General features: G+C 49.0%; 1 protein-coding gene across 4 annotated transcripts; it reads right to left on the reverse strand.

Moving 5' to 3' along the window:
- Positions 1-1,960: 1,960 nt before the first annotated feature.
- PITX2 (paired like homeodomain 2) lies at positions 1,961-21,984 on the reverse strand. 4 transcript variants are annotated; one of them, XM_003798157.2, is made up of 5 exons: positions 21,403-21,641; positions 17,575-17,630; positions 16,954-17,091; positions 5,660-5,865; positions 1,961-3,214 (listed from the first exon to the last, which is right to left on the reverse strand). In XM_003798157.2, exons 2-5 carry the CDS (start codon positions 17,618-17,620, stop codon positions 2,651-2,653), a joined length of 954 nt encoding a protein of 317 aa, XP_003798205.1. In that variant the 5' UTR covers positions 17,621-17,630; positions 21,403-21,641; the 3' UTR covers positions 1,961-2,650. The 4 variants fall into 4 exon arrangements, with proteins under 4 accessions (XP_003798205.1, XP_003798204.1, XP_012665799.1 ...); XM_003798156.1 differs by lacking the exon at positions 16,954-17,091 and having other exon boundaries at positions 21,403-21,984; XM_012810345.1 differs by lacking the exon at positions 21,403-21,641 and having other exon boundaries at positions 16,954-17,052; positions 17,575-17,626.
- Positions 21,985-23,179: the final 1,195 nt, after the last annotated feature.

A 23,179-nucleotide genomic window follows, 5' to 3' on the forward strand; every position in this document is an offset into this window, starting at 1 on the left:
GGCCTGCAGGGTTAACGGGAATGGGAAAGCGGGAAGAAGGGGGAGAGGGTACAAATCTTCCTTCTGGAAGTTCAGGGAAAAGCTTTTCTTCTGTCTCAAGTCTCCGCCCCCAGTGTGCACCACTCAAGTCGGGGAAGTGACAACTCTTCCTAAATCTCGACTTCCATTTTTTGGTTCCTGCAGGTTGATTGATTTCCCCGCGTAGTTATACTTCAGCAACCAAACTAGGCCCAGATCCACCTCCTTTACCCAGCACTCCCAAGGCACTCTCTGACCTGCAGGAGACACAAATTCTCCCAGCAGGTCTTCTCAGAGATTTCAAGCTCACCCCCCAAATCCCCTCTCCAGGCTTCTTTCCTCCCCGCCCTCTCTCTCTTCCCCGCCCCCTACCCTGAGGAGGCCGGGAGAGGCCGAACTGCTGGGCCCCGCGGCTCCAGAAGCCAAAGTCCGCCCGTGGGGACCGTTTTCCTCTCCACTGCTCTCAAGTGAACAACAAGGACGGAGGTGACCCTCGTCCAAAGGGCTTTTATCTGCCCCCCACTGGCGCGTGATCCCGCTGCAGGTCGGAGGCAGAGCTTTAAAAAGAAAGTTAATGTGCTTTGAGTACAGATCTTAAATCGGGGACATTATCTGCAATCTCTTTAAGTGGCAGCAGCAGTTCCCTGTAGAACAAAGACTCAGTGTTTTAGCTCCAGAAGCTTCTAGGTAAAGTTTCAGCCAGATAAAAGCAATCGAGGTGCAAAAAACACAGGTTTTCTCGGCTTCTGAAAACCGGCGGCTACGTTTCGCTCCGAGTTCCCTGGCGTGGTGTTTGTGCCTGCCTACTGCGTTTGTGAGAGTGTGTGTGTGTGTGTGTGTGTTTTCTCGCGCGCGCGAGCGCGGGGGCGGGAGGCGGGGATGCATGACAAGAATAACAAAAGACCTTAGCACTTTTTTTTCTCCCACCGATCCTCCCAGGGCCACGGGAGGATGAATTCTTTGAGACTAAGCTTGTGTTTGCTTCTATTTGTTATGAAATCAAATTTCACATTAAAAAAAAAAAGCTGAAAACCATCGATAAAGAAGGAGCCGGTGCTTAACGTTCTTTTAAACACAGGGACCTCAATTCCCGTTTAGAAGTCAGAGGATGGGAGGGCGGGCTGGGACTGTAATTCATCTTGATTTGCTTCATTGTCCTGCAGTTTGCAAACTATAATCCTGTATAATTTCAGGAACAAGCAGGTTTAGAATTAATGGGTCAATATTATTTAAAACAAAACATGGGGAGCATGACCTTTGCCTCAACTACATATTGCTCGACAAGACTCAGGAAACTCCACTCTAACCTCTCAACCCCTGGGCTCTTTGAGAAGCTGAAGGGCTGTAGTTATTAGAAATGGTCTTTGTTTCTTTTAATGTCTCCAAAGGATTTGGAAATAATAATGCAATATAACATGAAGGATCTCTCTACTTAAGCCTGAAAGATAAACGTGGAGGCCTAAATATTTTGAACTAGAGGTGTTTCCTTGTAAATTTATTATAGATGTGTTCCTCCTGAGAAGAATGTATATAAACTGTGCATGTATACACTCACAAATATTTCTTCAGAACAATTTACTGGAGGTGAACTAACTCCTAAAGGAGTTAACTTGACAGTCACTCCAAGCTGGCATACTTTCTAAATTTTTCTTCTTTCTTTTCTATATATTATTTGCTAGCAATAATAGAACCCTTTGGGTTTAAGCCAAAGAAAAATCTCAGAGACAAGACCAGACTTTGCAGCCTTTATCCCCCTGGAAGTGTCTTTTTTTTTTCTTTTTAGTTTCTGATGAGTGGCTGTAATCTATTTCTACCAAATTTAAATAGATATTGCTGCCTTGTATGTTTAACTAGGCAGGAAGGGGGAACTGGTTTGTTTAGGAGGCAGTGACTGGGATTCCCTGGCCAGGTGACAGAGGAGGGCAGAAAGAATCCAGACCAATTTGTATGCAGTATATTTTACTCCCATGAAATAAAACACATTTTTTTCATATTTGCTGAAAAGTAAAACAATAATATTGTACGAAATGTTATACACAGGGTAGGTTGTACATAGCAGTTTCAGAAACATCATTGCATCCACCAGAGAAACTATTCTAAAACTGATATTCACACATTTTTTTATAATAATATGTTAGAAACATACAGTGTGGCATTTAGTATATACATTCCCTTGCTTGAAAGCGAAAAATCCTAATCGCTTCTGTATAACATGCTTTATTTTAAAGCCTAACCTTTAAAAACACTGTTGTGATATTACTAACAACTGCTTTTATAAAATTAATTTGACATTTCGATATATATACATCCTTTGTCATTTTAATGTTAACAATGCTAAACTTAAAAAATAACAAGCTTATAGTAATGTTAAAATGTCATATCCAGTCAAACGTTTGTGTGTGTGTCCTTGCAACTGTTGGAAATACTTGTAGTGATAGATGTCAGACACTGAGGCCATCCCTTTGAAATCAAGGGAGATCTCTCTTGGATTCGGTGGTTTCCTTTTCTCTATATATCTTCTCTTTCTCTCCCTTTCTTTAGTGCCCACGACCTTCTAGCATAATTCCCAGTCTTTCAAGGGCAGACTTGCCCACCCGGCACGGTCCTAGGATCCCGGCGCTGTGGGCGCGGCTCACACAGGCCGGTCCACGGCGTACTGGCAAGCACTCAGGTTGGATGCCGGGTTCTGCACACTGGCATAGCCGAAGCTGGAGTGCTGCTTTGCTTTCAGTCTCAGGCTGGCCAGGCTCGAGTTACACGTGTCCCTATAAACATACGGAGGAGTCGGCGGCGCATAAGGACAGGCGGGCGTTGGCACCGCGGAATTCAGCGACGGGCTGCTCAGGTTGTTCAAGTTATTCAGGCTGTTGAGGCTGGAGCCCGGGACGCCCGTCACCGCTGAGGGCACCATGCTGGACGACATGCTCATGGACGAGATGGAGTTGGGCGGGGAAAACATGCTCTGCGATGACAGGGGGTTGACGTTCATAGAGTTGAAGAAGGGGAAGCTCTTGGTGGACAAGGAAGCCGACGTGAGGCCCTTAGCAGCCCAGTTGTTGTAGGAATAGCCTGGGTACATGTCGTCGTAAGGCTGCATGAGGCCGTTGAACTGAGGCCCGAAGCCATTCTTGCACAGCTCGGCCTGTTGGTTGCGCTCCCGCTTTCTCCATTTGGCCCGGCGATTCTTGAACCAAACCTGGGGACGGTTGGGGCAAAGGAGCAAAACAGATTCCACAGCGCGGATTAATAAAACCTCGATCTGGGAAAACAGCAGAGGCCAACACCCCACACGACACACCCAAGCGCTCGCATTCACACACCCTGGTCGCCTCGCTTCACCGCACTCCCTGGAGTCCTGCACTCAGTTCTACCAGCCCCAGTCTCTGCCAAGCACCGGAGGCCTGGCGGCTCCAGTCTTCAAGCTGAGGCTCCGAGCTTTGCCACAAACCCCAGCAGTGTGCCTCGGGGTCTGCGGGCAGCTTGATCACTAACCCAGTCTTTTCTCTGGATCCAAAAACACTTACTGTAAAATAAACGCGGGGCAAGTAGGCTTTCTGCCCAACCCTTCTCGGCCACCTTGCAAACTTGCTTCCATTCCAAAGCCACAGAGTCAGTGATGAGGACAAGGGGCTGGGAGGCTAGCAGAGAACCGTTCTCTCCTCCACACAGCTCCTCCCTCCGCTCTCAAGCTTTCCTGTTGTCCTCCTCCCCTTGGAAAGTACTCCCGCCAAGGCCCCACTGCAACTCCCTTCCCAGCTTAGCAAAACAACCAAATAATAAGCAGAAGACCACCTCCCAGTCAGCTCGTTAACTCCAGGAGCTTGGCATATAAAACTCTGAGACCTTAGAACTGGTTGGTCTTCAGATTATCTCTCTCTGCTCCTCTCACCCTCTGCCCACCCTAGGCCAGGCCAGTGCTGCAGGTCCCAACTTCCACAGGACCAGTCCCCTCATTTGGCTTTGCTGGCGGCAGCTCCGGCTGGCTAGCCCCCACCCAAGCCGGGTGGCCTCACCGCAACCCCTCTCCCAATCCACATCAGGCCTGCCCATCGCTCCAGACGGCGGCTTTTGTGTATTGGAGGGAGGCCTGAGCTGACACTGGTGATGTTTCACATTACACATTTCCACCCACCGCCTAATCCGCTTTTTTTCCTTCTTCCTCTCATTCTCGATTTCCTTTTTATCCCCTTCCTTTTTGCTCCAACTGCTATATAAAGAACGCCTCACTTCCACTTGGCTGGCCAGGCAGCCATCCTGAAGAAGGAAGATGGAGGGACAGCCTGCACAACGGCTATAGAGGACCAGGGAGGGGCTGCAGAACCACGGGGAGGGAGAACTTTTTCAAAGGACTCCAGAAAACTCACAGATTGTGTTTTTATTTTAATTACTTGTCGTTTCTCTCCTAGGCCATCTAAACTTTGCCCAAGCAAGAAGAGTACGTGCGAGGCCCAGTCCCCTGACACGCACAAGAGGGCTAATGAAGGACTGACCTTGCGCAAAACCCCGCGGCCACTGCCGGAACGTTGGCTCTGGGCAGTTAAACTAAAACCATTTCCAACTTCATCCAGGCTCTTTTATCTACCAGTATAGCTCCACACCCTGCAGATGCCATCCAGAGTCTCCCTTCTCTCTGTCTTGGGAGGCGATTTGGTCTTTATTATTTTTATCTGTTTTTTTCTTTTTGCTTTCTCTGCTCAAACTGAGGGCTTCATTTTTCTATGCAGAGCACTTTTATTTTTTAACAGCAAAGCCTCCGGATGCTGCTTGATTCTGTTTTCAGCCTCCAGACCGCTAACAAATTTGGAATTTTCCACCAACCAGCGTAAACCAAGACGTTGCTATTAATTTATTTAAGCTCATTTTTGCCAATCCATAAAGTACAGATTTGCTACAAAGTTAAGGTAAGCCCTTTTTATAAAATTATGATTATAATTAAGAGGGGTATATGTATCGATTTCCAAAGAGTTCAACTTCTGAGAGAAGATAAATAAATCGAACAGAAACATCTTTCTATTTTTTTCTTTTCTTCTAAGAGGACTGGCAGAATAATTGTTGTATATTAAAACCTTGCTTCCAAAAATCACAAAACTAGGGACTAGTGTGTGGGAGAGACCTGGATGGCAAAAAAACTTTACAAAGGCTCTGCATGGGGCAAGCTGAAGAGAGAGAGAAAGGGAGAGAAAGTGGGGCTAGGCCTGGCGCGAAAAGTTTCCCAGAAGAGCCAACCCCTACGTGTTTCTGACGGGTTTTCCTTGTTAAAAGAGCACAGGTTGAAGCCTGCTCGCTGCTTTTGGCCCAGGAGGGATTTTATTAGCTCTTGTCTGAGGACGGCAAGTTAGGAACACAATGCCCAGTGAAGGGAAATGCCCACGCGGCCCAGCTGGGGAGGGCGCGGGATGGCAAGAGAGTGAGCCCGGGCTGCTCCAGGCCACCGCGCCAGCCCGGGAGCCCTGCGGGTCTCTGAATGGGGAGCTGCAATCTCACAACCTGGAGTGCGGAGAGGCCTTCTGTCTTTGCAAAGCTGCTCCCTACCCGCGCCCTCCCGGGGAGGAGCTGCCTTCCAGCTCCCTCCTGGTCTATAGGGCCTGCACCTTCACAGCGTCCTCCCCCGACCCTTCCCAGGCTCCCTCGTGGCTCCTACCCGGACTCGAGCTTCTGTAAGGTTGGTCCACACAGCGATTTCTTCGCGCGTGGACATGTCCGGGTAGCGGTTCCTCTGGAAAGTGGCCTCCAGCTCTTGTAGCTGCTGGCTGGTAAAATGAGTCCGCTGCCGCCGTTGCCGCTTCTTCTTGGATGGGTCCTCGGCGCCCACGTCCTCATTCTTCCCCTGCTGGCTCTTTTCTTTTTCTGAAAACAAAACACACGGCGGTTTCCGTCAGCCTGCCCGCCTACAACCGCGAGTATCAATCGGAGCGGCGGCAGGAGTAGGGGAAGGGCTGCCCGGCGCAGGGAGGAGTGTGTGAGCCGCAGCTCCCGGCCGCGGGGAGCGCTCGGTCTGTGGGGTGTGCAGACGGGAGTGTGGGTGTGTGCGCCCGTCGGTCTCCTCCCCCATCCCCCCGTGCTGCACGTTTTATTTACATGTTTATCTCACTGCAGCGGCACGTTCACTTTTATAGCCTGTGGTTTCAGTATATTTATACACCTCTGCGCAGACACACCAAGTCTCCCGGGACACGCACGCGCGCGTGTTTTACGGACATTCCTCCCCCCTCCACAACAGAAAGGTCAGATTTCCATGCAGTTTCAGGAGACTAGGAAAAGCAGCTGTGGGAATTTGGTTAGGCACCCAAGTTCGCCGGCCCTTTAAATAAAAATATGTCTTCGCGAAAAGCATTTCTAGGTAGTTTCAGACATACTTGTCTAACCAACGAGGGAGCAGAGTTCCTTCAGAGCTGAAAGCCAAGAGAGAACAGGACAGAGGTGGGGCAGCCTCTGAAGTCCTCGAATTGAGATGCTGGGACTTTTGTGACCCAGTAAACTGAAGGGAAGCCAGGTTAGGAATAGACAGAGCGGCAGATTTGCTCGCACGGATCGCGTCACATGAGCCCGGCCAGTCGAGGTAGAACTAAAGGGATGGGAGTGCATCATAATTCCGGCTCCCGGAAGAACTAGCAGAACGACCACTCCCACCACGCCTCCCCTTGGAGGGGCTGACTTCCTCGGGGGCTAGAGGGACGGGGTGGCGGGAGGCTGCTGAGCCCGAGTGTCCGCGGGGCGGCGCGGCGCGGCGCCTTACCTGCGGCCTCCGGACTGGAGGTGTCGGAGATGGTGTGCACCTCCAGCCTATGCTTGGAGGAGTCCAGGGTGCGGGGCTGACCGGGAGCGAGGACCGAAGCCATGGCTAATGGCTGGGGATGGTGACAAGAAGACGACGAGGAGACGGCCGACAGCTTGGTCCCCGCTGCTCGGTGCTCCAAGTGCAGCGGGCCTTTCATGCAGTTCATGGACGAAGGAGCGCGCCGCTCTACCACTCCCAGGCTACTGCCCCGCCGAGCCCCAGTTGCCGCCGCTGCCCGTTCTGGGTCGCGCTCTGGGCGCGGAGTTTCCCCTCGGGGTGCAGCCAGGGGACGCAACTCCCGCCGAGTCCTCCAACCAAGCCTCCCCAGTCTCCTCTGGAAGTCTCAAACGAAAGAATCCGGAGGTCGAAAGTCAGCGGGCAAACGGAGACATGGGGATGTGGTCAGCAGGCACCGCTCAGAGTGTCTTTAGGGAGCAGGCTTCCAAGCTCCAAAGCGAAACAAGAGTGGGCAAAGACCCCCTCTTTCTTCCCTCCCTCCCCCAAGAACCCCTCCAATAAGGAAAGCCAACGCTGACTGCGTTCTGCCCGCACCCCCCCACCCCCCCCACGCAGCAGCCCTGACAGCGAAGTGTCAAGAGTGACAGGGACAGGTAGCTGATATTAGATCCCCTGCGGCGACAACAGCCACGGCGGCCCTCCGAGCGCACCCTCCGCAGCGCACACACGCACACCCCCTCGGGCCGGCGAGCTGGAGCCGGGGCTCGCGGCAGCTCAGCTCCAGGCACTCAGACGAGCGACGGACCACATCTGCGGCTCCGCGCTTCCCTCTTGGCCTAACATCTTAAAACTAGAGGCGGGCTTCCTGGTGCGGAGACGTCACTCTGCCGCGGCCCTCCCGATCCCTCTCCGCCTCTGCCTCCTCCCAGACCCTTCGCCAGGCGGGAGTGACGTGACTTTTCACCAATCACGAGGCTCCGAGTCGCGGCGGAGGGACTGTCCTGTCTGCACCTATCAAATGCGTGGGGCGGAGCTATCTCCTTGCTGTGCCCACCGGGTCTACACCAGCACGCTCTTGGGAGTTCTGGCCCTGCCTGGCCAAAGCGATCCGGCTTTTAGTTCCGAGGAGTAGGCGGAGAGATGAGATGAGGCTAGGAGTCAAAGGCTTGGGAGCAGAGAGCTGAAAGGTCAAGGGCTGAAAGGTACACCAATCAACAACGCAAGGTCCCTACCTTTTGTGTCTAATTACCTCTTTCCAATCAAGTGCCCCCCCCCGTATAAAAAGGAAACATGCTACTTAAAACTAAAAATTTTGAAAAACACCAACAAATCATCTCTCCGATCTTAAATTTTCCAAACAGCCTGTCAAGAGAATGCCGCGCTAATCTGAAGAAGCTTTACTTTAATTGCTAAGAAGACAGAGCCCCGAAAAGGCAGGCTAATAAATTAGAAATCGAGAAGCAAATGGACCCGTCAAAAGAAAATTGCCTTGACTTTAAACTAACAACTGTTTGGTGGTTCACTCTGGATTTATAAAAGAATAAAAAATCTCCCCAGGTCACGTTCTCTGTGATGCTTATTAGTCCCCAGACAGAAAACACACAATAGAATAGAAACCCTAACCCAGCGTTTTCAAAATGCTGAAAGCTTATCCATTCTATTTAACGTTGATTAAGACACATTTCCTAGATCTTTCAAATTCCTTGTACACTGTATTAAGCTTGTCCTAACCCGAGAGAGCCATGCTTTAAATTCGATGCTCTTGTTTACTTTATTATCAATCAGATTCAAATCCATAAAGCCTGTAGAATCAACAACCTTGAGCTAATTATATAAAAAAATGCTTTAATGAATTTTCATACCATTAAGAATGTTGCCAAATAACCAATTTCAAGGATACTTTTTAACAGTCATTTTCTTTTCCTAGCCAACTCAAGGCTGTCTTGAATCATTAAAGTCCAAGCAGGCAGAAGCAGTAAGGTGTGGGCTACAGAGGGAAAGCCTAGAAGATCTCCCAACTAAGGAAAGCAAAGCTTTATTCATTTATATAAAACAAAAAGAACCACCTTTGGGGACATCAATGCTTTATAGCAGTATTTCCAAGTGAATTTGATTTCCAAATATAGTAAAGAAGGAAATCCAAACATATTCAAAATAATTTTTCTAAGTCCTTTTGTCCCCCAGTTTAGGTCAGGCAGAGAGCACAAACTAATCTCCCCTGGGTTTCTGCACTGGCGATTGTTTTATTGTGGAGTTAGTGTTATCATCCCTGACTGTGTATTTGTTTGACATTACAGTCAATGATTTGCAATGTCAGTGTGAGGTATCTTCAGAAAGCTCCCTCCTTGTCCTTGTTCACAAGATTGGGAAACATATTCGGTCTGGAACAGAGTGGATCAAGCAGACTACAAATATATTGTAAGCTATGTTTCTCTCCTTTGCCCTGCACCCTCCCAACCCTATTGGCAACTCTTCTATTTTGAAGAGCTTGAGAGCACTCCAAGGAACCAAATGAATTGTTTTTCAGTTCTTCCTTAGCAGTATCATTGTACTTTAAGAAGAATATAGCTAGAAGGGGGAACTTTTTTCATAGTAAGCTTAAATCAGCATTTCTGGTTTTAACCTTTTATTCACATTCACCCTGTTCCACACATACACACACCTGTTCAGAGTGGAACACATCCCCACGTGACAGGTCTGCATTAGCTGAGGGTCGCAGATCCAGCTACTTTAGGTTCTGCAATCTTATCACTAAATTACACATATTATACCAGCAGCCTGTTGGTAAAGAAGGTTAAATTAATTTACATTCTGCTCATTATCTGGTGCTTAAATGATGCATTTTATCCCTGAGATTTGGTGGAGAATCTTCTTCTCAGACCCCACAGCGTTTCACTGAAGACAATGCTCTTACATTTGTAGTGGTTCTTAATCTGATAAGACTCTAATTTGCTTAAGTCTTTTAAATAAGGGTTTTAAATGTTTCTAGCCATTTTCTTGTTGAATTTCCTCTAATTCCCCCAAGATCATAAAGTATATGTGTAAAGTAAATATTTCCTCCCATTGCACTGCCAGATGATGACCTATAACTAAGTCAATATGAATCCAGCTCTTTTCTGCCCAATGTGTTTACTAATCATATTCCAGTTTCTTCTTTCAAACCTCAGTATAGCTGTTGTCCCCACAAAACCAGGCCCCTTAAAGTTACATTTCATGAAGAGAATACGCCACATTAAAGAAATGAAAAATTCTCCACTGTAGTCGTATACCCCCCTCGCTCCTTTTCCAAGATTCAATCCCTAGAGCTGCAAAATTTTTTGGAAGTTTGAGTTGTTTTTCAAAACGCCTTACTCTGGAAAGCTGAGAAGCTCTATGGAGCCTTGTGGATTTCTAAGCCCATCTCTCATAAAAGCACAGACTTTTAATTTAAGCTCTAGTGGCTCTGCTCTCCTGACAGAACTTTCATCACAGCAAATATACATGAACGAAGGACTTCAACTAGCCTCCCAAGTGGTTGAAAAACCAAAGGGCACATGACGGCTCCTCATAGTGACAAAGTGTGGGAGACATTGGGAATCAGCAGGTAGCCTAGATCCTGTAAGGATACAGATCTTAACTTGTGTGAATCTACTGAAGGCGAGTGGAGAATAAAACAATTATCTAGAGAATTTTGATTAAAGTCAAACCAAAGCCATATGTTTACGTATACGTATATATTCACAAATATTTTATCTCTCTCTCTCTCTTTCTTACACACACACACACACACACACACACACACACAGGAGCTCTCTGAGCAACTGATTTAAAGTATGGATTTTCTTTGCATTTTTCCAGCAGGAGTTTCAATCCTCTCCTAATCTCCTAATCTCTTTACACACTCTGAGCAGACCTAATTGGGTGACACTCTTCCTTAGGCCCAAAAAGGTCCACTCCACGGGTGGCAGGAAGACATCGACATAAAAAAAGTCTAGATAAGGAAAAAGAGGTGTGTAGAGGGAGAACCAAGAAATGCTCTCCTGTGAAAACTTCCGAGAGGTGTTGGTGGGAATTTGGAGCATTAAGCCACATAAGACTTGTAGGTGCGTGGACAGCGCATATAGATGAGTCAAGAAATCATATATGTTCTCTGAGTACACCACCACTGTGACCTCCACCTGAATTCTTCTTGATTGGTTCTAGAAACTACCATGACTTGAGCTTCCATTACAGAAGCCTTCAATACAGAAAAAACCAGCGTGATCCGCGCGGAGAAACTGGAGGTGCTGCATGACTTTCAAGGGGCAGGGGGAGGAAGCCTAGTGCGGTTTTGAGGTTTTGAGTCTGGAAGACATCGGAAGTCGTCTCAACATGGTTTTCTTGCTTTATTCTTTCAAAGAAAGACCCTCGAGGAAGGAAATGTGTGACACGGGTTCAGGCGTGTTTTCAGCTGGTATTTGCTACCGATTACCCGTCTTAAAGTCTTATTTAATTTCACACTCGTTAGCGTTAGTTGCGAAAAGTCCCTCTGGCCATGGCAGCATCTAGGTAGCGACCACCGGGTATGGGCTTGGATGCAACCGAGCGATCCCCGACTTTTGGAAAGAATCTGTTTTCAGAGCTCACCCTGAAGATGGCTCAGTTAGATGTCTCCCTGAGCTGTCAGGTCTTAGAGTGGAGGGAGTGCTGCCGGGCCCAGGCCAGCTCAAGGACGAGGCCCGCCCGGACTCAGCTCGAAGCCACGTGATGGGTGTGGGTGCGCGCTCCGTGTTAAGGCGCAGAGGTCAGATGGAGACCTTGCACCCTGCCCGAGAAGTGTTCCTTCCTCCCCTCTGTCCTCCCCCTGACTTTTCTACGTACACAAACCAAGTTGGAAAGGATCTAGCTCTGCCCATAGCCATGAAAAAGAACTCAGAAATTAAAAGCTTCTTTGTGGCTGGCTTTTCCCCCATTCCCTAAGTGGAATTTAAAAAGTGCTGGTTTGGTAAAAGAAAAGACTTTCTGAATCAGAAGTCTGTAGCTATACTGAGCAAACTCTGGGTCCCTGCAAATGGTACCTAACTTTCTGTTTCATAAGCTGAAACTGCTCAGCAGCTTGAGTTCTGGGGTAACCGGCTGAAGGAAGGTGTTTTGGTGGTGGTGGTAGGTAGATCTCTCTCTGCACTGGTGCTGGAAGAGAGAGGATTAAAGGAGAGGGAGTTTGCTAAAAGCCCTAAACCAATACATAGTTAATGCCTTCTTAGATTTGCATGCTAGTGCTACAGTTTCACTAGGCATTCAGTTAAACTCTGGAAAGCAACTTTTCATGGAACTAAGTAAAATGAAGAGAAGGGTAAAGTATAAATGTGTGTTGGGAGGAGGAAAGAAAGAGAAGAATGGAGAGAGGGGAAAAGAAGAAATTAAACATAGGCCTGGGAAGAAGAAAGTGGTGAGGGGCTGACCGAAGTCACTTAAAAGAAAACAAAACCCAACATTTGGATTAGAACTCTCTCCTCTCTTTTCTTTTTACCTCCCTGTCCCGCTCATGTCCATCCCCTGTTTCTCTTTCCCTTGCTCTCCTTTCTTTCTGTTTTCTCTCTCCCAGACATACTGGTAGCTCACATTCAGCATTAGTTGTCATGGTGACCATAAATCACATAAATCCAAAAATACCCACCTATAATCTGAGATGAAGCTTTTATTTCCCTAGCGAAATAATATTTTAAAAGCTGTCAGCTGACAAAAAAAAAAAAAAAAAGAAAAGAAAGAAAGAAAAAAGGAACCCACCTCATTGTAGTAACCCAAGTAATATATTTCTTCTAAAGGTTTAAATTAAAATGTCAGCCAGTTAAAAACATGCTGGTGGAACCTTGGGCACTCCTCCTGTCTGATCCTCACAAAGAAGTTGACTCTATCATTCCTGACCACCCTTTAACACAGGACATACAATCTTGCATGATCTCTTTCTTCCGATTAATTTCTTCCCTGTGTCCCAGCTACCTTAGTCCTCAAAGATGCTATGTGTGGAATTGTAAAAAGAAAGGAGTCTCCTGGATCAGAAAAGAGTCTGATCCATTGCTGAGCCTTTGGGGGACCTTGTGTGTTGCTCATCTTTTGTCAATTTCATCTCCAAAAAAAAAAAAAAAAAAGGAACTTTGGGGGAAAAAGTGGTGGTCAGGACTATCATGTGGGGAAGAAATGCAGAGAGAAAAACCGGAAGGGAAAAGGCAGAACCGAAGACTTGAGTTGGATCGCCAGGTGCTGTGGTTAAGTCCAGTCTACATGGTAGGTATATTCCCCCTTCCCTGCCTTGTTCTCCTCTGAGAAAAAAACTTTCCCAATCAGAGACCCTGGGGGTTGGGGGGAGAGAATGTGGCTGCAGTTGGGCCTTTTGTCTCCTACCTTCGCTTGTTGTCTTTTGCCTATCTTGGATTACAGGGTATTCGCCTAGATGAAGAGCCATTAATTACCCATTCAGTCAATATTAGGAAGACGACAAAGCTTTTTACATAGGATTAAGAAGACATCAGATTGTTCCATTAGTATATTCCTGCTCACGAATAAGCTTTCGTTATACATTTCCTTTTCCCCGGAGTCGCTCTAACAACTGCTGCATATATTAACAGCGAGCGGCGCGGAATAACAACCGAACCAGCCTTAAGAAACTTTGAGTGGGTACCGTGTTACTAGAGAGGCACACGACCTCAAAGGACCACCTTTATAGGCGAGATCCTCCGGACTGACTACCTTTGGACAACTGGTACAATTTCCCTTGTTGGGGAAAAACCCACGAAGCCAGGAGGAGGCAGCTTCTGCCAGTAAACTGCAGATTTGACGGGGGCGGGGTGAGGCAAGGTGGAACGTGGAGAACGCCTCTCCTTTCCCAGCTCCCTCCTCTCCTTGCTTTTTCCTCAAGCCTCTTACCCCCTTTGGCAAGCACCTGTCATTTGCCCCCTGGCCACAGTCAGAGCGTCCCGCTCTTCTGCACATCCCCTTATTTCTGAGAACGCTCAGGGCCGGGATCACCGCCTCACACTCTGCCATTTTGCATTTTGCTAGAGCGGTCTCCTGATTTCGCTGGAATACATGTTGCTATTTAAGTCGCTTTAAAAGGGCGAGGAAAGCTAGATTATTTGCTTTCAGGGGGTGTATTAGGAGCCCACATAGTAGGAGCTCCTGAAACGTTTGCTGTTTGAATGAATTGGGGGGCAGGGAAGGGTCTGCGATCCTGAGGCGGCAGGGTTGACCCCAGTCCACTAAAGACGACTGGGACCGAGTTGCTGCCGCGCTAGGAAGCGTGTGTTGCGGCTGGGGGTGCCTCAGGGGGCCACCGAGCTTCCCTCCCGGGGGAAGGACGTCTGCGCACGCCGGAAGCCTGGAGCGGAACACTTTCAGCCCATCCATTCTTCCAAAGCTATTTAAAAATTAATGGCTTTGCTGGGGGAGGCCGGCCGAAGTACATGCCCCATGTCCGGACGCAAAGCCGGGTGTCAGGGTCACAGGGGCTGCAGCGTTGTCCAATTTTAGCCCAGAACCTACAGTCGCCTCCCCGAAACTTTTTGTCGTGGACACGGTAGGGTCAGTCTATCCTCTTCCTTCAGGTTAAGGAGATTTTATTAGTTCTGCGGGACTGAAGCGCCCTTTGGGGCCCCCAAAGCAAGAAAAGCTAAGGGCCTCTACTCTGGGGGAACGTTCTGTTTTTGAGCCTTCCTTCTGTTGGCTATTTAACTTGCCAATTCCTTCCTTCCCGGCTCACTGTGCACAGCCTGGTCCCACTTTACTCTCTCTCAAACCTCGGGTTCCCAGTCATCCTCACCTTGCCTCTCTACTCTGAATTTGAGGCAGGGTGGAAATCCGCCCAAAGGGTGGCAGAGGAAGGGACCACTCTGGAAAAGGGACTCAGAACTGGGTACCTCAGAGGTGGACTCTGCCTATTCAGAGCATTTTCAAACAATCTTTTAATAGATTTTTTTGGGGGGGGGTGGAGGGTAGTGTCAATGATAGAATACCTCGCCTTTATAAAAAAGTGCTTGTTATTGTAAACTTTTTCATTGTAAAAGTAAAGATAAACTAAAAAAAGAGAAAAACCCGAATATATTCTTTTAAGAGCAGGCTGTAGCCAGATGGTTGCATGTTCCATAAATTAACTCAGAATCAGTAAAGGGTTCTATGGCGATTTTGCTTCAGCAATGCTATAGCTTTGCCCACTGCTGTGTGACTTTTTTTTTTTTCTGTCTGCTAGTTCTCTAAAAGCTAATAGAATCAAGATTTTCAGCATTTCTTCCCATTACATGCCTCTTCTTAATTAATGGCATTAAACACGTTTGGGCAGCAATTTTTCTCTTCTGTCCAAAAACAGACAAAATGTAAAAAAACTGATGTATTGACAGTGTAGGGGAAGAACCTTTCACGTGCACTAATGTAATCCTGGCCTGAAAGTAATGGCTAAGAAAACAATCGCTCATTATTTCTAGTTCTTTATTTGTTAATTATCAAAAGTGAACGCCCAGAGGCTCTTGCGGTGCCTGCGACTGGCCAGAACAGGGCTTCTCGGCTCCAGCCGCTTGCTGCCCACCTAGGAGGACCGCACCCCACTGTAGGCTTCTCTTCGAAGGGGCCATGCCTCCTTCCGCTCGTAAGGAGGCCACCTGTCCTCGGCAACCATCCCTCGGCTCAATAAAACCCGGGTGGAGAGTAGCAGCAGGAGGAGAGAGACATTTTGACTCTCCGGCTCCCACCGCAGCAAGAAACCAGTCTCGGCTCATCCGCGGCCGGCCCGCCCAGAGCGAAGCGAGATTGGGGAGCTCTTCTCATCTGGCGGGAGCCAGGGCTGAGCCCGCACAAAGCGTTATCCCCGGGAGTCATCGCTACTCTTGATTTTTAACCTTACCCCAAACATACTCCGGTCTAATAATTTATTTTTACGACCGGATTATCAAACAGAAGAAGAATTTAACACAATCTTAATGACAGAAATCACCCGACGTTATCTCGCATTGCCCCATTTAACCCCGGGGGGTTAATCCCAGACAAGTGAGCATTTAACTGGCCCAGCAGGACAACTCGAGACCTAGTGCAGTGTCCGGGCTCTGAAGCTACAGATCGCTTTAGACGTTTTATTTCAGCAAATGATGCTTTTCTCTCAGATTCAGTGGGAAGCCCTTACCCAGGGCCTTTGTTTCCTTCTTAGTAATGCGGTTTGTTTACTTGGCGGGGGTCCCACATCGCTCCACCTCCCGCACGTACTACTTTGTATCCTTACACTTTAATCCGGAAGGAGCGAGGTTGGGGGCCAAAGGCTGTGTGTGTGTGGGGGGGTGGGGTGGGGGGGTTATCGCCTCATACTATCAAAGGTCAGCAACCTCCTAAAGCTAGGTACTTATTTATTATGAAGCCTGGGAAACCCAGAAAAGAGAGGAACAGTAAATTTGAGTTTCTCAAGTATTTCCACAGAAAAGTCTCCACCCTCTTATAAATAAATACGTGCATGGACACAATACTAAAGGGCAAGGTTCAATTTAGCGAAGGCCTGTGCCGTGGGTTGGAGACGTTTTAACTTTTTACACAAGCCTGCAGACTTTGCCTCGCAATGTCCCCTGACTCATCTCGAGTGAAACGAGCCAATCAAGCAACATCACCAAAACCCGACGCCTGGCAACACGCACCGCAGGCAGGTTCGCGTCCATAGGGGCGAACACTCCTTTCTATCCTGGGCTGCAGAGCACATCTGCTGGTCTCCGGCTCAGCAGGGCTGTTGGCAGCCCCCGCCCCACTCCTGTCCAGCCGAAGCAAACCTTGGTCAACACAAGTTTCCTATACTTGCCTCTGCTACAAAACTTGCACCCACAGCCTGGGTGGGGCATGGCCGAGAGCCTCAGGGATCGGATGGGTCCTGGTCATGCTGCGCGCAGTGGGATATAGTGAGCGACAGAGGTCGCTGTTGGACCACTTTTCCTCGCCAGCTAGAGGCGCCGAGGTAGGCTGGGGCGTGCGTTGGGGATCAGACCACAGGCAGAGAGCGAGAGGGAGAGGTGTTGGGTCTCAGGAGTGCAGTATAATTTGGGGAAAAGGAATGAATGTTCCCGGGACGGCTGCTTTTCGTCCCACCCAGAGGCCAAGTGTCTAAGTTCAAGCTGCCGGCGCGCCGGGTTTGGCAGCGTCGCCTACTCGGGCTTCACCGGAGGCCCAGAGTCCCAGAGGCCGGGCCCAGCGCGCGGCCTGCGCTTTCTTCCCTGCCTTACCATTGGCGCCAGGATGCTGCCGCGGGAAGAGCTTGCTGCTGGCTGCCTCTTTCCGGCTCTCGGGAGAGTCCGTGAACTCGACCTTTTTGATTTCCGACTCTTTGGAGAAGAGGCATTCAACGGCCGCCGGCTGCACGCCTGGGCGGCGCGCGCGCCCACCCCACGTGCGGTGGAGAGAGACGCCAAGGACCACGGCCGATAGGAGCCGGGGGCGGGAGAGGGGGGCGAGGCAGGACCGGGGAGAAAGAGGGACAAAGAGCAAAGACCCAGTTAGAGGAAAGAGCGAAAGGCACTTCTGTATCCCGGACCCTCAGTCAACTCAGAGCAGGGCGGAGTTCTCTCTCTGCGCTTCCCTGGCTCCCCTTGGGTCCAGCCGCGAAGAGTAGGCCAGGGGCTACGGGACGCGGCGCGACGCCCCCACATCATCCCAGATCCTTCCCTTCCCCATGCTCCCCCTCCAAACCCCCGCCTCAGGAGCGACCACGTCCTGGTTCTGATTTTCTTCCTGCCCACGCTGGCTCCTTGGGGAAGCGCCCCTCGCTGGGGCCTCGCCGGGCCTCGCCGCGGGGCCGATGCCCTCTCCAGCCCTCAAGTGCGCGGCCAAGAGAAGTGGGTTCTTACCTAATTGTACACATGCGGACACTAGTTTGCGGCAGTTGGTCTCCATTCCCCGATATCTGCAGAACAGAAGAGAAGAGGGCTGTGAGAAGAGGCAGACGTCCAGTGTGTAGGGCTCAGGGGATAACTACCTGTGGGCGGTCAACGTCGCAAGCTGTTGGGCACCTACTGTGTGGCTTCAGGTGTATTTCTCAGACCTGACAGCCTGTCGCTGCGCCGCCTCATTTCCTCCCTAGCCCCGGGTCCAAGACGTCTGAAATGTTTACCAAGAGTGGTCTCCTTTCAGAGTTACACAAGCCGAGAAAGCCAGCATTTAGAGGTGGCACGACTACATTCAAAGGTGTCTGTGCCGGGAGTTAATAGCCCATCTGAACATAGGCAGAAGGCAGGTGGGTGGGTGGGAAGAACTTTTCTTTTGGGGAAGCTGTGTGCGAAGACCACAAGTCAGCACCGTGCTTATCTGTTAGTTGGAGCTCAGTAAACATTTGTACATCGTCAGAGCCAATTTGTTCTATGCCTTTGCCCTCGGTTTTCTGTAATTTCTGAAACAGATGGGCTCTTGGCCTAGGGTGCTCCAGGAGCGAGCTGACTTCAGGCTTCTCATCCATCAGGAGCCACTCTTCCATATTTAGCCACACTTTCCCCTGGAGATACTCACCCGGCCATTTATTTATCCTAAAGTATGATTTAAGATTGTGGAAGAGAGTAACGAGGTGGACTAAGCGAGACTGAGGAGAGTGGAGCAAACCATCCCTGAAGGGTTTTTACTGCCCGCCAAGGACGGAGAAATAGCTTTCAGGGAACTGCTGGAGCAGTTCTTCCCTTCCCTGGCAAGCCAATCTTTTTCAGATTTCCAACCACAACGCAGCAAGTCAAACATTTAACGCAGGCACCCTTCTTTGCCACAGGCAAGCCAGGAGAGGTGAGGTGGGTCTGGAAAGGGCTCAGCCGGATGGGTAGAGGAGCCGAGGTTGCTTTAAAGACAGAAGAAAAGAAAGAAGGTTCCGGGCTTCCCGGGCCCCTTGGATCTCCGCGTTTTCCTCTGTCTACGCTAACCAGGGGAAGCAGGCGACCGGAAGGCCACTTCGCGCGGGTGCAGGAATCGGGTGGGAGAGGGCATTGCCGGGTTGGCGGAGGGGCAGAGGCAGGGCAGGGGGCTTCAGGCCTGGTTGTGGCCTGAGTTAAGTTTCGCTGCTTCTCGGGCGTCTCTTGAAGAGAGCCGGGCCCTGGGGGACTCTGGCCAAGGTCGCTGCTTAGAGGAGGAGCAGCCTGAGCTAAGTCCCGGGATCCGAGGGTGGGGACCACCAGGCGGTTCCCCCACCCGCTAGCGAGGACTCGGGCGGGGACTCTGCAGATCTCATCCTTGTGGGCCCGTGGGCCCAGAAGTAGCAGTTTGGCGGCTCCAGATTTAGTGATTCTGCAGTAAAATCACAGGATTAGTCCCTGATTGAGATGTCTGTTCGTGAGATATTACAAAATTCATTATCACAGCTTTCTACTAACTCGATATGAAGTAACACAGATGGGATTTTATTAGTCCAGACTTCAAATGTTTACTTATGATAATTTCAGGGGAAATTTGCATGTCATCATCATTTCGATAATCTTTTTTTTTATATGTCTGAACTGGCTGCATTATTAGGCGGTAGCTGGAACACTGCAGATGGTAACTGCAAATAGTTTTTATTTTTTTTAAAGAATGAAATATACAAAAGAAAAGATTGGGCTTCTCAGTGTAAAGTAAGTCAATTATTACACATTCTCCCCCCTCCCACCCCCATGCTTCAATGCTGAAGACCAGACAAAGCAATACAAAACAAATCTTCAAGAACTCATGGAGCTCCACTCTAAGGATTGAAAAGAAGGTCAAGGCATGTTCCTTAGCTCACTCCTACATGTCCTTGTGACTTGGGGTTTATTTTGCAGTCAAAATGAGCCTTGAATCCTGCATTTTATGCTTCGTTTAACGTTCAGGCCTACTAGAGGAATTGATTCTAAAAACTAAGGAAGATAATTTTTTAAAAGGGACCTCCAAATCCCGCCTGCAGAGCCTTAAACTTGCTTGGCCTGTCAAGACAAGTCTTCTGTGACAAATTTGGCTGCCAGACTTGGGGACTGGCTTCTATGGCTAATCTCACAAATTGAGATGGGAGACTTTTTTTGATAGGAGGTAGTTCTCACTGCAAAAGTTCATGTCCTGGTTGGAATGTATATGCCAGGCAATACTGTTTAGGCCAATGTGTTTTACATTGTGTGCTTGCGAAAAAGCACTACATAACCAGTGGGGCACCAGGAACCACATAGGCAAGGCAGGCAGGCAGGCCCTTAGAAATAAAACAATTTGCTTTAAAGTAATTTCTCATGACTGCCACAAGAATAAAATTAGAGGAAAAATGTAGTTCTAATAATTCCAAAGCTGTTCACATTTCCCCCTTCTCATTTTGTTATGTTACCCCATAACAAAATCCTTAGTGGAGAGTTTAAAAAGAAACGGCACAAGAACATATGTTTCAAGTGAACTAAATTGGTGTGATTAGCTAGTAAATTAATTTACAGTGGGTAATCATTTGAGGAAATTAAAGTGCTGCTTAATACAGTTCTGTATTTTACCATGCATAAGCCTTCTTTTAAACCAATTAATAGGAGCAATGTTTTAAGAACATTTGACGACAAACACACCCAACTTAAGGAACAAAGCACCTGAATAATTTAAGTGTAGTTTTGCTGAGATGAGGTAAAACATTTCATAAATTAAATGGCTACTTTATTTTTAAGGAAAGTTTGATTACTCAAATCTTGTATGCTTATTTTATGTTACACCAACAAAAATTCTCAATTTATTTTACTTGTGTGTTTTGCTTCATTGACATTATTGGTAATTGAATGTTAGATGGATTTCCCCCTAAAATGATATTTTGTGATATAAAAGCATCATTTGTTCCAAGTAATGACCTAACAGGAATGCAAGGAAATCTGTCTAAACCAGAGTAATTTTTCCAAAAATAATTTAGAATGTATGAATTCCTATTATTTTAATGCACCAATTAAAAAGTTTTTCTCCATTTAGTTTGCTTTACCAAAATAATACTTGAATAAAAAAGTAAAAAATCACATCACCCTATGATGGTTTGATTTCTAAATTGCTTAGGAAGGCAATGTAATTGAATTGGAATAAAAAGAGGAAAACTGTTCTCAGGTTTAGAATCGAATGTTTTTTCTTAGTTGCCAATTGGAAAATAGTTCTGTCCTCTGCATTCATTTAAAATGTCGCTCTCTTGAAGTGCAAGATTGGAGTTGACTGGTGATCAATTTAAAGGAGCTATAATCCAAAGCAATTGTGGGAGCTGGGCATCCAGGCCTGGGTCCCAGGTAATTCGCTTAGGCCCCAGAGGTCACTAACTGCCAGTTAAGATGGAATCTTTCTTTCTGTCTTTTTTTTTTTTTTTTTCCAATGGGTAACAATAGGAAGGGGGCTAATCTCCCAGTAGCTGAAACTTTGTACCCAGCCCTTTATCTTGAAAATGCTAATCCACGGCCTAAGGATTTGTCCCTGCAGTGTTGGCACCAAGATTTAAGGGAAGATACCTCGTTTTAAATGCCAGCCATGGTCTGGCTTCCCACTAGACTTCAGCACCCCGTAGATTCTTAGTGCCTCTGACCTAGGGACGAAAGAAACCCAGCGTTGCAAGGTCTGTTTGCCAACTGTGTTACTTCGAGGGAAACGCTGCCCAGACAGCCACAAATCACCTACAGCGAAGATTCTCCAAAGTGGAACAAATTTCCAGAATCGCATTATCTCACATCCCTGCAGGAGAGATGGCCTCCACTTACCCGCTACCGGGAGAGAGCTGTTGTCTCCGCGTCCCACTGCTTCCCCGGGCGATTTCCAGCGAGCTCGGGCTGCACAGCCAGCGCCCGAAAGCCGGGCCGGAGAGGATTGCAGGGCTCCGGAGGGTGCCAGGTTCCGAGGGAGTCCAAGGGTGCGCGGTGGCCGCTAAAATCTAGCCGTCACTCGTAGTTTCTTTCTGCTTCTCTCCAGCTTTCTCGCTCGGTCTCGCACTCTCTCTCCCCTCCCTCCCTCTCATCCCTCTCTCTTCCCTCTGCTCCTACTCTGTGTGGGGAGTGACGTGACGTCAGCAGAGATTCCACCAAACTCCACTGCACAGTGGCGCGCGGGCGGGCGGCCGAGCCTGGCTGCGCGGCGGGCGATCAAGGAGCGAGCACAGCGCTGGGACCAGCGCGGGGGGAGCGCGCAGGGGCGACGGGAAGCGAGGCAGGGGAGGGAAGCGGAGGCCGGCTGGGGCTGGCAGTGGAGTCGGCAGCGGGAGAAACAGCCTGGGAGAGCGGAAGGAGAGGGAGCCGGGCAGGGCACTTAGACAGGAACCCAGAGGGCTGCAGGAGCACGCGCTCCCACGGTGCAAAGGAGGACAGGAAAGGAGGATGGGATGAAGGAGAAGAAAAAGGAATCTCTGTCAAACCCTGAGCCCCAATAAATCAGAAGGGGAGGGTTAGGCTTCGGGGAAACAGCCATGTACCCCAGGGGAGCAAATCAGGACGGGCTGGGAGGAAGGGACTGGAAAAGTGGCCCAAGAAATGGAACAAAGGACAGTGTGCATGTGTTTCTTTGGGGCGAGGCGTGTGGAGTGTGGTCGTGCATATGCGTGTGTGACCTTCTTTCAGGCCTGCGGGGTTGAAGGAAGAGGTCACAGCAAAGAGGGTTTTCGGGGGTGGGGGGAAGGGAAATAAGGGGCCGACAGGGGGAAGGAGTGAAGGTGGGCGGGGTGGGGATGGGACGATGACTTAAGAGCAATCTGGAAAAACGGGGAGAGCAGGGGGAGAGGACCCCGAGCAAGCGGGTGAGCTAGGCTAGTCAGCAGGGAAAGGCCGGGACGCTTGGCCCAGCGCGACTGGGACACGGCTCCCGAGGTCAAGGCGGGTGGACCACGCAGGCTGCGGGTGTCTCCGCGGCGCAGGTGGGCTGGGGCCGCGCGCTGACCGGTGTTCACGAAGGCATTGCGTTGGACGAGGCACGGACGCTCCTAGAGTCTAGAATTTCCGCCGCTGTACCTACACTCAACAAGTTCACCCCGGGTCACGGATATCTCATTTTTTAAAATGACGAGGTTAAGGTTCCTGGCGAGGATGGTATTAAATTGCACAGGATGGAAGTGGGGGTTGGGAGAAAGCGTCCCTCAAACCCACATTTGCTCCTAAATAGCGAATAGTATGTGAGATGAGACGGGCCATTTTCATCCGAAGATTGTGCCCTACTTCTGAACCTTGATTTTCCAATTTCTTTACAGGAGCAAGGACGTGTATTTTGGTAAGGAGCAGGATATTTTGGCTCTGTCCTGCCTTTGGGTGGAAGGACTATAAATACGAGGACCAGGTGTGAAGGCTTCGGCCAGGCGTGTGGGACAAAGTTCTTTCAACCTCAAGGGCGTCCTGTTAATGGGTGCTGATGCGACGGAACACAGCCATAGCTTCAGGGTTCAAGTTTTCCCACCAATATTAATTCCCGCATGGATGTAAAATTCAGGCAGGCCCGTCATTAAAAGTCCTTTTTTTTTTTTGGCTCCCAAGAGAGAATATTCCCTCTAAAGGTCCT

The sequence above is a fragment of the Otolemur garnettii genome, unplaced genomic scaffold (genome assembly GCF_000181295.1).
Source record: "Otolemur garnettii isolate 467f Iridium unplaced genomic scaffold, OtoGar3 scaffold00129, whole genome shotgun sequence".
NCBI lineage: Eukaryota > Metazoa > Chordata > Mammalia > Primates > Galagidae > Otolemur > Otolemur garnettii.